Below are 14,465 nucleotides of genomic sequence, written 5' to 3'. Positions count from 1 at the left end.
GCAGCCCAGTAGCTGGCATTGAAATTCATACCACATGTGATTTATCAGGCCCTAACCTTGTCAACATTAACACACGTCTCATTTAATCAGTATGCCATTAACCTGCAGAGCTGTCAGTTCACAGCTGCCGTGCTGAACGATAGCTTGCCTGAGAGGAATTGTGATATTTGTCAAACGAGGCCGTGGATTGTAACACCTGACCCCAGACGCTAAGCTTTATGCTTTGTCATGGATTTATGCTGATATAGTGCAGACATGTTCAGCTGATAAACAGCTTCTCTCTATGTGTTCTTGTTTGAGATCTGATAGACGCGAAGGAATGGGTTGTAGCTCTTCAGTTGTAACTGGCTTTTTATAATTGTTTATATTAGTTGATATCATGTAATGATTTTAGTTGAGTTTTGTGTTGAGTTTAAATGGAGAACTGACTTGTCAGGGTGAATCTCACGAAACATGTCCTGGTGAAGTTTTATTTAAAAAAATAATGATAATAATAAAAAATGTATCTTTATAAACTTTATTTTAACTTTATATCACTCCATTTTGACTGTGTAACTCTCAATTCTGATTTTTTTATCTCGTAATTCTGACTTTATATCAAAATTCTGACTTTGTCTCGCAATTCTGATTTTATAACTCACAATTCTGATGTTATAACTCGCAATTCTGACTAATATCACGCAATTCTAACTTTATATCACACAATTCTAACGGACCCACTTTATATTAGGTGGCCTTACGTACTATGCACTAACATTTTAATTAATCATTTGATACAATGCACCTATTGTGTACACACGTTTTTACATTGTACTTACATTTAAAAAAAATACCTGCTTGTAATTATATCTGTAATTAATTTCTGTAGTTACATTTGTAATTACACAGTTGGCACTTGCCTTACACCGAACTCTACCCCTAAACTGACCCACACCACCACACCTGTCCCTAACTCTACCCGTATCCACCTCAATATCAGCAAGGGTGTTTTGCAATACAATTTGAACACAGTAAGTACATTGTACTTATTTTTTTATGTAAGTACATAGTACTTAAGGCCACCTAATATAAAGTGGGGCCATTCTGACTTTATAACTCGAAAACTCTTAATTTTGACTTTATAACTTGCAATTCGAACTTTATAACTCGCAAATTGCAATTCTGACTTTTTTTTCTGAATTGCAAGATGTAAACAGAATTGTAAAATAAAATGTCGCAATTACCTTTTTTATAGTTTTTTCTGTGGCGGAAACAAGCTTCTGTAGTTTACCGTATCAAAGATTTTATAAAAAAAAAATATATATAGAGTGAAAAGTATTCAGACCCCCTTAAACGTTTCACTCTTTGTTATGTTGCAGTCATTTGCTAAAATAATTTAAGATTTTTCTTTTTCTCTCATTAATGCACACACAGCACCCCATATTGACAGAAAAACACAGAATCGTTCACATTTTCGCAGATTTATTAAAAAAGACAAACTAAAATATCACATGGCCCTAAGTATTTAGACCTTTTGCTCAAGATTTATTAGAAGCACCCTTTTGATCTAATACAGTCTGAGTCCTTGGGAAAGATGCAACAAGTTTTTCACACCTGGATTTGAGGATCCTCTGCCATTCCCCCTTGCAGATCCTCTCCAGTTCTGTCAGGTTGGATGGTAAAAGTTGGTGGACAGCCATTTTTTAGGTCTCTCCAGAGATGCTCAATTTAAGGGAGTCTGAATACTTTCCATACCCACTGTGTGTGTGTGTGTATATATATATATATATATATATATATATATATATATATATATATATATATATATATATATATATATATATATATATATATATATATATATATATATAATTCTGAGAGAAAAAGCTGCAATGTATACATTCTGACTATTTTTCTCGCAGTTCCAAGTTTATAACTCACGATTTTGACTTTCTCGAGTTCTCGAATTCGGACAATTCTGAGATTATATATTTTAAGACTCATAATTGTGCAAAAAAAAAAAAGAGAAACAAAGTCAGAATTGTTCTATTAAAAGTCACAACTTCTTTTTTTGTGGCAGAAACCAAGTTTCCATATCAATGTACAAAAAGGTCAAGGTACAAAAAGAAAGAACAACACTAAAGTATTAATCATTTAGGAGAGACATGTCTGGTTTATGAATTGAGAGAATGGGCATTGTAATTCAACTTGAATCTGTGAGAGAATATTAGAAAGAATTAAAGGATTTACTTAGTCAAGTCTCCACAAGCACACAAGACATCGAGTCTTTGAAGGATTTTTATTCGTGTGTGAGGAAAATCTATTGTGGGTCAGAGGTGAAAGAGAGTTGCTGAGAGAGTATTGGCTTGGAAAGAGAGACGATAGAAAAACAGCGAGAGTGAACCGTGCCAGAGGGCTTCGATACCGCATGATCAGCCTTCAGGCCTTTAGAGATAGACAGAGAGACAGCGATGCCAATGCTACGTCTCCACGGGGGTGGGGGGGTGGGGGGGGGTGGGGGGACTGTCTTTGTTAGCCAGAGGAAGGTGACGGATCACAGACAGGACCTGATCGCCTGACAAGCGCATACTATATCGTAGAGGAAGCGTTTCCAAGGCAACACGCATGCTTCGGTGGTCTTACATAACTCTTGTCAAAGCCAGAAGTGAAAATGTCATGTCACCGTCATTCCCAAAACCAGTAATTTCTACTATTTTCATCTGGAGCGTTTGTTCCTGATAACCTATGATGAACAAATACCAACTTAAAGTCAAGTTTACTTTCTTAGCACATGTTCCGGATCTTATTATGAACGAATTTTGCACCACGTTTGTTCATGCATCAAGCCAAACGAATTTGTTCAAGTCAATCTCATGTCAATCTTGAGTACCTGTTGAGTAGTATCGCATCCTTCATAACTCCGAAAAGTATTTAGTTTTATTATATTTATAAAAGAAAGTTAAGCTGTACCATTTCTTTCTGAACAAAAAAACTAACAGCTGGAGGCGTATCGTGTGGGTGGAGCTAAAGAATGACGAGCCCGCAGCTTTTCCTCTGAGAGCGTCTGAAAGCTCTGACATTCTGAAACGTGAAAAAAAAAAAAAAACTAAATAAACCATTGAGATCAGTCAGATTTAGCCATACATACATGATCCAGAATCAAATCTAGAGGCTGAAATTTAACAGCAATAACGACTAGCAGGACGTCTCAATGTAAATGTGACCCGTCACGGAAACCAGGGACACAAGTCGGCAGCTCTACTATTGAGAAAAATGAGAAGAGTTTTTTTTTTTCAAATTATGTGATTTTCGCTTTTTTGCAGAATCTGAGGTTGAAATCGCCTTGTTTTGTCTGTGTGTATTTTCATACTGGCTTTTGTTATTGCCCCGCCCTCCGAGGTACGCATGGCTAATTATTTATGCAGCGCTCTGGCCGGCTGTAGAGATGATCCAGGCGACGATGAAAGCGACATAATAAGACTGGATAATACCCTAATCTACAACTGAGCGAAGATGAAGAAGAGGAAGAATGTATCAGACAGGCGTCAGACGAGTTCAGGACCGTAAGAAATCAGAGGCTATATCGATAGTAACATTTGACAGGGATAAAGGCAGAGGAATGGCTCAAATCTGTATCCGTGGCTATCAGTGTTGGGAACGTTACTTTAAAAAAGTAATTAGTTATAGTTACTCACTACTTGTTCCAAAAAGTAACTGAGTTAGTAACTGAATTACTCTATAATAAAAGTAACTTGTTACCAGGGAAAGTGACTATTTGCGCTACTGTAAAAATAAAATTTAAAAATTGCTATAAGTCATATATTTTTTTAAACCAGTTTTCACAAGTCAGTTGAAATGAATAGAACAGACAAGTGTTTATAACTTTTTTTTAAAATTTCAAATATGTAAAATAACTTGGATGCCCCCAATATTAAATGTTAAATGAATGAAATGGACGCTAAATATAATCAATTATTATAATAAAATATTGTACACTAATCTACACTATTTTAATGTTGCTGTGGGGCAATATGAAAGACCTATCAAATTCAATACATTATTGTAAATATAGTGGAACAATAAAACAAAATAGATTTTTTAGAACTGTAATATTTTTTGCAGACCCCAACTGGCCATCAAATAAATCTAAAAAATAAATGATGCTCCTTAAGAAAAGTATACAAAAAAAAAGAAAATAATAATAATAAATATATTAGCCTAATTTACATAGACTAGACTCTTTATAGTGCACATTAAAATTCTAAAACTGTCAAACAACTGGTAGACATACTGTAGCCTGCTTGAAGTATTTTCTCCCTCACAAAAGTAAATAGTTTAACAAGAAGTGAAGTGCTCTCAAGTCTTGTTTGTATGGCGGGCTTATCCACTTTCTCGCAAGAAAAACCTAGTTTTGGTGTCTTTAATGCCGTGGGTCTGTCTAATCCTTTGATAGCGGAGCTCACGTTATCTTTTGCGTTCACCGACGAGGAGAGACTCTTCTGGGCATAAGTTGCTCGTTACAACATTCTTACCTTTCACCTCAACGCGGGGAAATGTAGTGCTTATACTTCCAGTTTGCGAAAGCTACCTTTGAAGTCATTGAACATACCATCGCTCTGACTCCTGATCGCTGGTCGCATGCGCGCCAGTGTGTCACTCACACACACACACACACACACACACACACACACACACACACACACACACACACACACACACACACACACACACACACACACACACACACACACACACACACACACACACACACATATAGCTGCAGGTCCGCTGACAGAGCGCGCGCCTGTTCGAATGAAAACCGCTTCAGTGAGCTCAATTATAGTAACGCCGCATTTTTTTTCTCAGTAACGGTAACGCCGTTTATCTATAACGCCGTTATTCCCATCACTGGTGGCTATAGTGTAGTGGTAAGACGCATGTTATCAAGTTTTGACGCAACTCGATCAGAGGATCGAATCTGCCTTTTGCCACACTCTCTCTACTCCCTTTTCCCATCACATATCAGATCGGAAAGGCATTTATTTTCAAAAAGAATTGAGAAAATGTTAGTGGAAGTAAAGCATCTAACATGTGTCTATTAATAAGTGTTTCTCGGTTAGAGTGTGTGGCAAAAGGCGGATTAGATCCTCTGATTGAGTTGCGTCAAAACTTGATGACATGTGCCTTACCTCTACACTACAGCCACAGTTAAGAACTCTACCCACATCTCTAAGAACACACACACGTTATCTCATGTTTAGACCTTCCCATACCTACCGATTGTTCTTAATTTTAATTGTAATCGTTGGCATCGTATCACTTGCCAAAAAAAAAACATTACTATAAGGGGCTTTTAGATGGTAATGTTAGCATCTTTATTATTAGTAGTATGCGGTCCGATTTTTCCCGTTGCGTCTGTCGTTACTACCAACCATGCAGCTTTACAGGGGGTATGGCTTATCTAAATGAGATGTAAATGAGCCCTATTGTCACTCCCAGCAGGTGAGAACAGGCAGGGGCGTAGCACCAAATTTTGGGCCCTGGGTACAAACCATCTTGCTGGGCCCCCGTACCATGTATGTGTATGTATAGAAAACTGACTTCTAAGGCCCCCCCCCTGCCTCGGGCCCTGGTTACTCAGTACCCTTTATCCCCCCAGTCCCACGCCCCTGAGAACAGGTGAGAACTGCGAAACTTTAGAGGCTGTTTTCTCTCGTTTACACTTTTCTAAAGCCATACATTCAGATGGACACAACTTCTCCAAATATTATCAGATTTCCATGTGTTACACACCGTTGGAAAGCTTGGAGACTACACTTTCAGAATCTGTGAATATCTCAAAATGCCCCAGAACCGACTTGTGTCCCTACTTTCCGTGACTGGTCACAAATGTATTTGCTTAGCGGCTTGTCATGCTTGCGAATTTTACAACATTTGTGTGTGTTTACTCGTGGTTTATGGACTATTGTATGCGATTTAATGCTAGCAGTAGCAACCAAAACTGTTTTAGACCTCAGACTAGTGCGAGTTTACATAGAAAAACAATGGAATAGTAGCGCATTTGAATGAACGACTCGATAGCTAACAACATAAAGACATTTGAAGCAGTTTTACCCACCGCCTGCTTCCAACATAAGACCGTGGACCTAAATCACTGGAACCCCTCCATATTTCAGCATTAGACGAGCTACAAATCCGGAGTTGAACTGTTCTTAGTTTATAAATCATTGTCGCCGAAATGCAGGGAACAAACAAAAACACTTGCACAATTCCATTGCTGCTCTGTAAAAACAAACTCCACCCACTGTCTCATAAACGCTGGGTTCTTTGGGAAGCTGTGCAGCGTTTTCTTGCCCTGACAACCAAAAACACACTTCTTTGGTGACATTGTTGATTTCTTGAAGTCATGTGACTGAGCTGGGCTTCCCTAAAGCGTCTGCTGGTTAGTCGTGCACGCCCTTCCTGGAGAAGATCCTGTACGGCCCGTACAAGTACTTTCTGCCCTATCTGACATCAGATAGACCCACCCTTAGGAAAAAAAAAAACTTTCCGAAAATGGTGAGAAACCGGAAGGAGTATTTTTGGCACAGAAATACTCGATCAATTGTCCAACTTTTTTTATTTGAACTTCTTTAACAATGTAAAAGGCTCGGTATGCATGAAACAACATTGCATTGAAATTTTAGAAAACAAAATTTCTAAATGAATATCCATTTTTCATTCTCTACATTATACTATCGTTCAATTCACATTTATTTGTATAGCGCTTTTCACAATACATTTAGTTTCAAAGCAGCTTTAGAGAAAGTGCACGTGTCTAAATTATAGTTCAGAGTGATCTGTTATCAGAGGTGACTGTCCAAATTATGTATTTTAGAAATGTACGCAGTTCGCTAACAAAGTATTCATTTAAACAGCATATTAAATGAAGGCAGGAACAATGAGCTCATTGAAGTAATGAATACATGTTAACAAATGATTAGGATATATAGCCAAATTTGGCAATGCTGCATGTCGATTCAGAGTTTGCGTCCTCGCGGGAGTTGGATTTGTCTGTTCGTGGGTGCGTCTGAAGTCTTTGTAAGAGACTGAATCCAAACTGGAGCTGACGTACCCTCTAGTTACCTCGGGATGGGTGACAGAAAAGTGAAAGGAAAATTAGCATAGCTGCTCCTGTTCCTAACATTAAGCAAAGATAATCATGTGGGTTTGATCTGATATTACTGGAGTACACGGTTATGAGATACATTATGTGAATGCTTGGCTAAAGAGAAATGCATCTTTAATCTAGATTTAAACTGGGACAGTGAGTCTGAGCCTCGAACTTAGGTCCATTAAATACGTTCTTTTGATTTTAGTAATGTTATTATACAGCAACATTACTTAGCATAATTAATTCTTTATAAGTGTTTTTTATTGTCAGTTTGGTAATAATGAAGCAGTATGTCTCAAATTTTTACTGAACAATAACAAATAATCCAAATAATTCTAATCATTAGGGCATGTTGTAGTCCAGAGTAAAATATAAAAATGTTTAAGTTTGAAAATAAATAGCCTATTAAGTATTTTATCTATTAAGTATTTGGTGCTGTGATGAACAACATTGAGATTACAAAAAATGAATGACTGTTTGGAGCATTTAAAAACTTCACTAGCACAGTTGGTTTGTTTGCGGGTTTCTGAGGTAACCGGGGCATTCTGCATTAGAGCCCTGCACGGGCCTCAAATATAGGCTCTAGCCCGTCCCTGGCCCGAGACGCTGAGGCCCTAGCCCGGCCTGTGTTTGACGGCCCAACTGGAGTCCAACTGGAGCCCGTTTTATTTTTTTATTTTTTTTTACATTGTTGCAGCCATTAAAATAGTTCAGTTTTGTTTTGTTTTGTATGTCAAAGTAGCTGTATTTCGTTTCGTTTCTTTATTAAGTTAATTTAGAAAAATGTTTAGAGCATTTTTTGGTTTGTTAAATTAAAGTTTTAATTTTTTTAAGTGACGACCAAGCAACCAGCAGCCACCAGTGAGTTAACCGCATGTTTAATCAATTTAGCCTCTCAAAACTTTTGACTTGTCTTAAATCCATAGATATAAAACACTTTAAGCATCACAATGTTAGGTAATTTGCCAAATATTACCACCACAGTAAAAGGCATTTTTGACGAGCTGAGGCAGCTGATACTGCTCGCGGCTCTCGCAAACGACCTAAACAATCTAAACTAATAAAATAAAAAATGTAGGTTGTCTTATACCTTACACCTATGGAAAATGAATATAAATCCGATCTAAATCCGATGCTTATTTAATGGAGTTCACAGCAAAAAAGGTAAAAGATTCAAGATGCATTTTTCTCAGCAGCTCATTTTCAAATTCAAAGACCGCAATATGAGAAAGAGCGACCTTAGCACTGGTAAGATCTTTTAGTCTCATTAAGATGATTATGTTTTTGAGCATCTAAGACTTATTTTAAGTTTCATTAACGGCCATTTGAATTGGCTTGCTTTACTCATTTGCGGCGAAGCGTGATGCAGCACCATCATATCTATCTGACTACAACATATAGCCCATAATACGCTCTCACACGTTTATTTTTTAACCGTTTGCCAGGAGTAAAATTTATACATGTGGTTTAAACAACCAGATACATTTACATTTGTCCGGTTTCGTCTGAAATGCTTTCATAGCACGGTTTGTTTAGATAACGGAATTAAATAGGCTACATCTCGAAAGACTCTCGGAAGGCATTTAGGCCTACTCCTGGTCATTTCGCAATCAGATAGATACCCGGTCAGAGAAAACGAATGAAGGAACCAGTTGTAAAAAGGCCATAACTCTTACGGCTGTGCTGAAGAAATGCACGCTGCTGCTGGCGTGGACTTTAAACCCTGTGTGAGCCATGTCTTGACAGTCACATAAGCTATTATGGTCTTGTGTTGTTTCCACCAGCGCAGAACATCTCATTGTTTCTTTTAATTAATAAAATAAATATAAAAGAAGGAGAAGCCTAAAAAAAGGCCCGAAGCCCGGCCCGCTTTTTAGGTATGACGTGAAAATTGGCCCGAAACCCGGCCCTAGGGGCGTAAAAAAGTCAGGTCCCGTCGGGCTCGGGCATAAATGCAGGGCTTTATTCTGCAGTTCCTCCAGCACCCTCTACTGTCAGAAAGTGAACATGTGCATCTCCTTCACTCGTTCAGCGATTCGCAAAATGCACGTTGGGATTGTTTACATCTGAGCGCGTGCTCCTTAGACACAGAATACAGCAGTGTTGAGTATTTTATACGGTTGATGGGCAAAGTATTCTTAAGTGTATTATAAAAAATAAAATACAAATGTGTTAATAAATTATTATTTACGTTTTTTTGAGGTGCCTACGATAACAATATCGTCCAAATTCTTTACCGTGATATATCGCATTATCGTACCAAATCGGCATATGTCTAGTGCCCATTCAAAGAATTCAGACCCACTTTATATTAGGTGGTCTTAACTACTATGTACTAACATTGTAATTAATCATTTGATACAATGGACTTATTGTGTACATTCATGTTTTAACATTGTAATTACAATTTCAAAATGACCAGTATGTAATTATGTCTGTAATTAATTTCTGTAATTACATTTGTAATTACACAGTTGGCACTTCCCTTACACCTAACCCTACCCTTAAACTTACACACACTTTCTCTCTCACCACACCTGTCCCTTATTCTACCCGCATCCACCTCAATATCAGCAAAAGTGTTCTGCAATATAATATGAACACAATAAGTACATTGTACTTACTTTTTGATGTAAGTTTATAGTAGTTAAGGCCATCTAATATAAAGTGGGGCCGAGAATTCCACCCTTTATGACGTCATACAGGGCCCTACTTTCCAAAGCCTTTTCGACTCCTGAAAGAGTGTATTTGGCACAGAAATATTCCGTCATACATCCAACTCTAAATTAAATCCAAGTCAGCAGAAATTAAATGTTGGCCATGTTTCGCATGAGAATCCAACTCTTTAATATTTAATTTATTTTGGATTAATTGTAGTTTGTTTATTGAGGATGCAGGACAACCAGCTAGTAATGCATTACAGTAATCCAGTCTCAAGGTTATGTGAACTAACTTTTCTGCATCAGAGACGGATAACATTTTCCGTAGCCTAGCAATGTTTCTGAAGTAAAAAAAAAAAGTCTGTTTTAACATGAAATATTATCTGTATTATATAACACCAGGTCTTTAACCGTAAAGGATGAGGACCGTGCAAATTATATTCTAAGAGATACTGTGTAAATGTTTTTTTGGTCTAATAGATCATACTTCAGTCTTATCTGAATTTAATATAAGAAAATTACAGGCCATCCAGTATATCTTTAACACACTCTGTCAACTTGGATAATTTATAGATTTAATCTGGCCGCGCTGAAATACCGGTATATAACTGAGTATCATCGGCATACCAGTGGAAACCAATTCCTTGTTTTATTCCATAATATTACCAAGTAGCAGCATATATATTGAAAATAGCAGAGGACCTAACACAGATCCTTGTGGCACTCCATAATTGACTGATGCTATCTTAGATTTTTCCCCATTACATAGACAAAATGGTAATGTTGGATAGATACAATCTAAACCACTTTAATGCCTGTCCCTGAATACCAGTGTAATTGTGTAGTTGATCTAAGGGTATTTTATGACCCATAGTGTCGAACAATAAAAGTAAAACTAGTACTGATATACAGCCTTGGTCAGCAGCTAGAAGTAAGTCGTTTGTAATTTTAACAAGCACAGTTTCTGTGCTATGATGGGGTCTGAACCCAGGCTGACATTTTTCATAGATATCATTTTTGTATAAGAATGAGCACAATTGAGTGGACACAACTATTTTAGACATACTTGGATTTGAAATAGGTCTATCATTTGGTCATTCATTTGGATCTAGTTGTGGTTTCTTAATGAGAGGCTTAATGACTGCCATCTTGAAGGGTTTTGGGACATGACCTAGAGATTAAGACATGGTAATAATATTGAGAAGAGGCTTTTCTGCTACAGCTAACAACTTGTTCAGTAGTTTTGTGGGTTAATGTCGTTGGTTTAGATGCAATAATAAGTTTGTTTAACTCTTCCTGTCCTATAGCTCCTATAGCTGTAATTTTTCCTCTTGTACATTTACTTATAATATTTATGAAAATAATTATTGGCTTATTTGGCATTTTTTTGTGTGTGTGCTAATGCCCACTTTTTACCATTTCAGCCAATTCTTGCTAGATAAAATCAAGCAGCAGCATTTGGTTATCCTGTGTGTTTCTGTGCAGTACAGAGCTTAAGTGCTTTCAAAGGAAATTTACATTTACTTGATGTGTTTGAGACTGCTTATCCACCATGATGGATTGAACCTAAAGTTTTTTGAAATCTCTTGTGGAGCTCTAGAGGAGACAGATTTGACATTACTGGGGTCTTTTTCTCAGAAAAGCAGGAGATTACACCCAAAAAGGAAAATCACCCCATGATTTACTCGACCTCAAGCTGCATCCTAGGAGTATATGACATTATTCTTTCAGACGAATACGATCAGTTATATAAAGAAATGTCCTGGCTGTGAATGGCAGCCCAAAATTTAAAGACCAAAAAGTGCATCCATCCATTATAAAAGTACTCCACACAGCGCCAAGGGGTAAATACAGGCCTTTTGAAGCGAATCGATGGGTTTTTGAACGAAAAATGTCCATGTTATACACGTTATTAGTGATGTCACGATACCAAAATTATGACTTAGATACGATACCAGACTTAAATATCGATATATCGATACTAAATCGATACCACAGTAAAAAAATAAAAATTATATATATATATATATATATATATATATATATATATATATATATATATATATATAATATATATAGACCGATCACACACTAACACTAACACACTGTCATGAGGAAAAAGTCCAGCAGAACGCGCGTTCGCCGTGCTCAGAGGTTAACTGGGCTGAGTGAGAGAATATGCCGGTGTGTGTCGACTCGCTTTCGGTCGGAGAGGAGTGCAGCTGGTATCGATACTGTAAAAACTGAGAATCGTATCGTTTCAGATATTCACTAGACGCACTAGACTAGACGTTCACTAGGGCACTAGACGTTTCAGATAGTAGCGCAAGCGGTTTAAACTACGAGAGGCGCTACGATATCTTCGTAAATTGAATATGGAAGGCGGATTACTTGTGGATTACTTTTATAATGAGTGCAGCTGGTATCGATACTGTAAAAACAATCGTATCGTTTCAGATATTCACTAGACGCACTAGACTAGACGTTCACTAGGGCACTAGATGTTTCAGATAGTAGCGCAAGCGTTTTAAACTACGAGAGGCGCTACGATATCTTCGTAAATTGAATATGGAAGGCGGATTACTTGTGGATTACTTTTATAATGGATGGATACTTTTTTGGTCTTCAAATTTTGGCCTGTCATTCAGAGCCAGGACATTTTTTTTTATATAACTGGTTGTATTCATCAGAAAGAAGAATGCCATTCACACCTAGAATGGCTTGATGGTGAGTAAATCATGGGTTATTTTTTATGTTTGGGTGTACTATCGCTTTAAGTGTCAGTTTGCTCTTCATTTAATCTCTTTGCTGACTTGGAGAAATGATAGTGACCATATATGCAATTTTACTTTCAGTCAATAGCAAATGTTCTAAAGCAATTTGGATCAGAAAATGGTTCTGAAATGCCCAGTGTCCAATGTCCTTCATCCGCACAGTCGGTGTCCTCCTTTATACTTACGCCATTTTTATGTTCAATGCAAGTAATCTAGCATGTCTCTGACTGGCTGTGTATCCTATTCATGCCAATCACTTTAACTGTCAGATTGTACTGGGGTTATGAGGATAAGGAACTGCATCTTGTGAAATATTTCTGCAGAGCTCTTTAAAAGATGCTACTCAGGTAGTAGTGTGATAAACTGGAACAAGTTGTTTTTTTTCTTCTTCCATGCATTATGCAATTGCAACATCAAAAGGACTGAATGATCATTTGATCAATGCATGATTTTGTTTTCCACAAAATGGCCCAAGCAGGTCATAAAAATGCACTGTACTATGCGCCAGGTCGTGATATGGTTGCATATCGCTAATACATGAGATGACTGTTAATTCAACAATGTGATATTGTATTTCAAAGGAAAACTAAAACTAAAAAAAAATGAATCTGACAAATTAATAGAGAAAAGCAGCTGCCTTTTCTTCATTTAAAAAATAAAATAAAATACATCCTTTATTTATATATATATATATATATATATATATATATATATATATATATATATATATATATATATATATATATATATATATATATATAAAGGACTGCATGGAGTGCCACTTCAAAAAGGAGCAAAAATGATAAAATATAAAATGCTTATGACCTGATTGAACAGGTGTTCCTAATTATCCTTTTATTTATATATATATATATATATATATATATATATATATATATATATATATATATATATATATATGCACACACACACACACACACACACACACATATACACCCACACACTCAAGGACTTCTCAGTGTTTTCAGGAGGTAAAAAAAGGAGGTTTTTTTTTTTTTTTTCGATTTAGTATTGATGTAGATTTCCACAACACATCTTGACCTTTTCTGACAGTTTTTCACATCGACTGTCTGTCTGCTTTTCTTGTTTCTGAATCACTTTGGAAAGAACCTGTGGAGTTTGTTGCCTGCCATCTGGTTTTATGGCCTTCAGGTCAACCAGTTGCATTTGTGTGGACTTCAATGCTATCTTTTATGATTGATAGAAGGTTTAAAATCCATTTTAGACTTTAAAATGTAGTGTGTTTAAAGAGTGTGTAGTACCTTGAAAAATTCACCATACATACGTTCCTTTATAATACTTGAGCGTTTGGCATTGACGGGGCGTCCCCTTCTGTAGATGTTGGTTCTGTGGAGGGACTGGCGTACCATCGAGGCTGGGACATTCTCTACTGGACGAGCTCCACCACAGCCACCGTCACCCGCCACAGCGTTGACCAGACCAGACCAAACGCCTTCAACAGAGACACGGTGGTCTCTCTGTCCGAAGAGGACCATCCACACGTCCTCACTCTGGACGAATGTCAGAAGTAAGTCAAGAGTTTGAAGTTTACCTTAGACTTAGACAAACGATTTTGGTTTCACGTTAGTACTCCTTAGGGGTGTGACGAGATGCTTATCTCACGGGACGGGACACGAGATCGGGTTCACGAGAATGATTTAATATTTTTACATAGTATTTATTTTTAATCCACAATGATGAAATACATGACTAGAAATTAAAAATTGTTTGCAGGTGCATTTGCAATGTTTTAACTAATCATCTTATAAAAATGTCATTTCATTTTTTTACTTTCTTAATATGAATTATCATATACAGTAAAAGACAACAGTACTGTATTCTTTCCTGTATGATTCTCTCTTCAGACCCAAGAACTGC

At 37.0% G+C, this 14,465-nt stretch overlaps 1 protein-coding gene across 1 annotated transcript in view; it reads left to right on the top strand.

Annotated features, from left to right (window-relative positions):
• The window catches only part of lrp1ba (low density lipoprotein receptor-related protein 1Ba), a 334,663-nt gene that overhangs the window by 202,029 nt on the left and 118,169 nt on the right, over positions 1 to 14,465 (top strand). The window contains exon 41 of the mRNA XM_067415030.1: positions 13,926 to 14,115. Within this exon, the coding sequence (XP_067271131.1) occupies positions 13,926 to 14,115 (190 nt within the window). The remainder of the gene's footprint in view (positions 1 to 13,925; positions 14,116 to 14,465) is intronic.

Source organism: Pseudorasbora parva, chromosome 14, assembly GCF_024679245.1.
Source record: "Pseudorasbora parva isolate DD20220531a chromosome 14, ASM2467924v1, whole genome shotgun sequence".
Lineage (NCBI taxonomy): Eukaryota > Metazoa > Chordata > Actinopteri > Cypriniformes > Gobionidae > Pseudorasbora > Pseudorasbora parva.
This window is presented reverse-complemented; position numbering and strand designations above follow the sequence as displayed.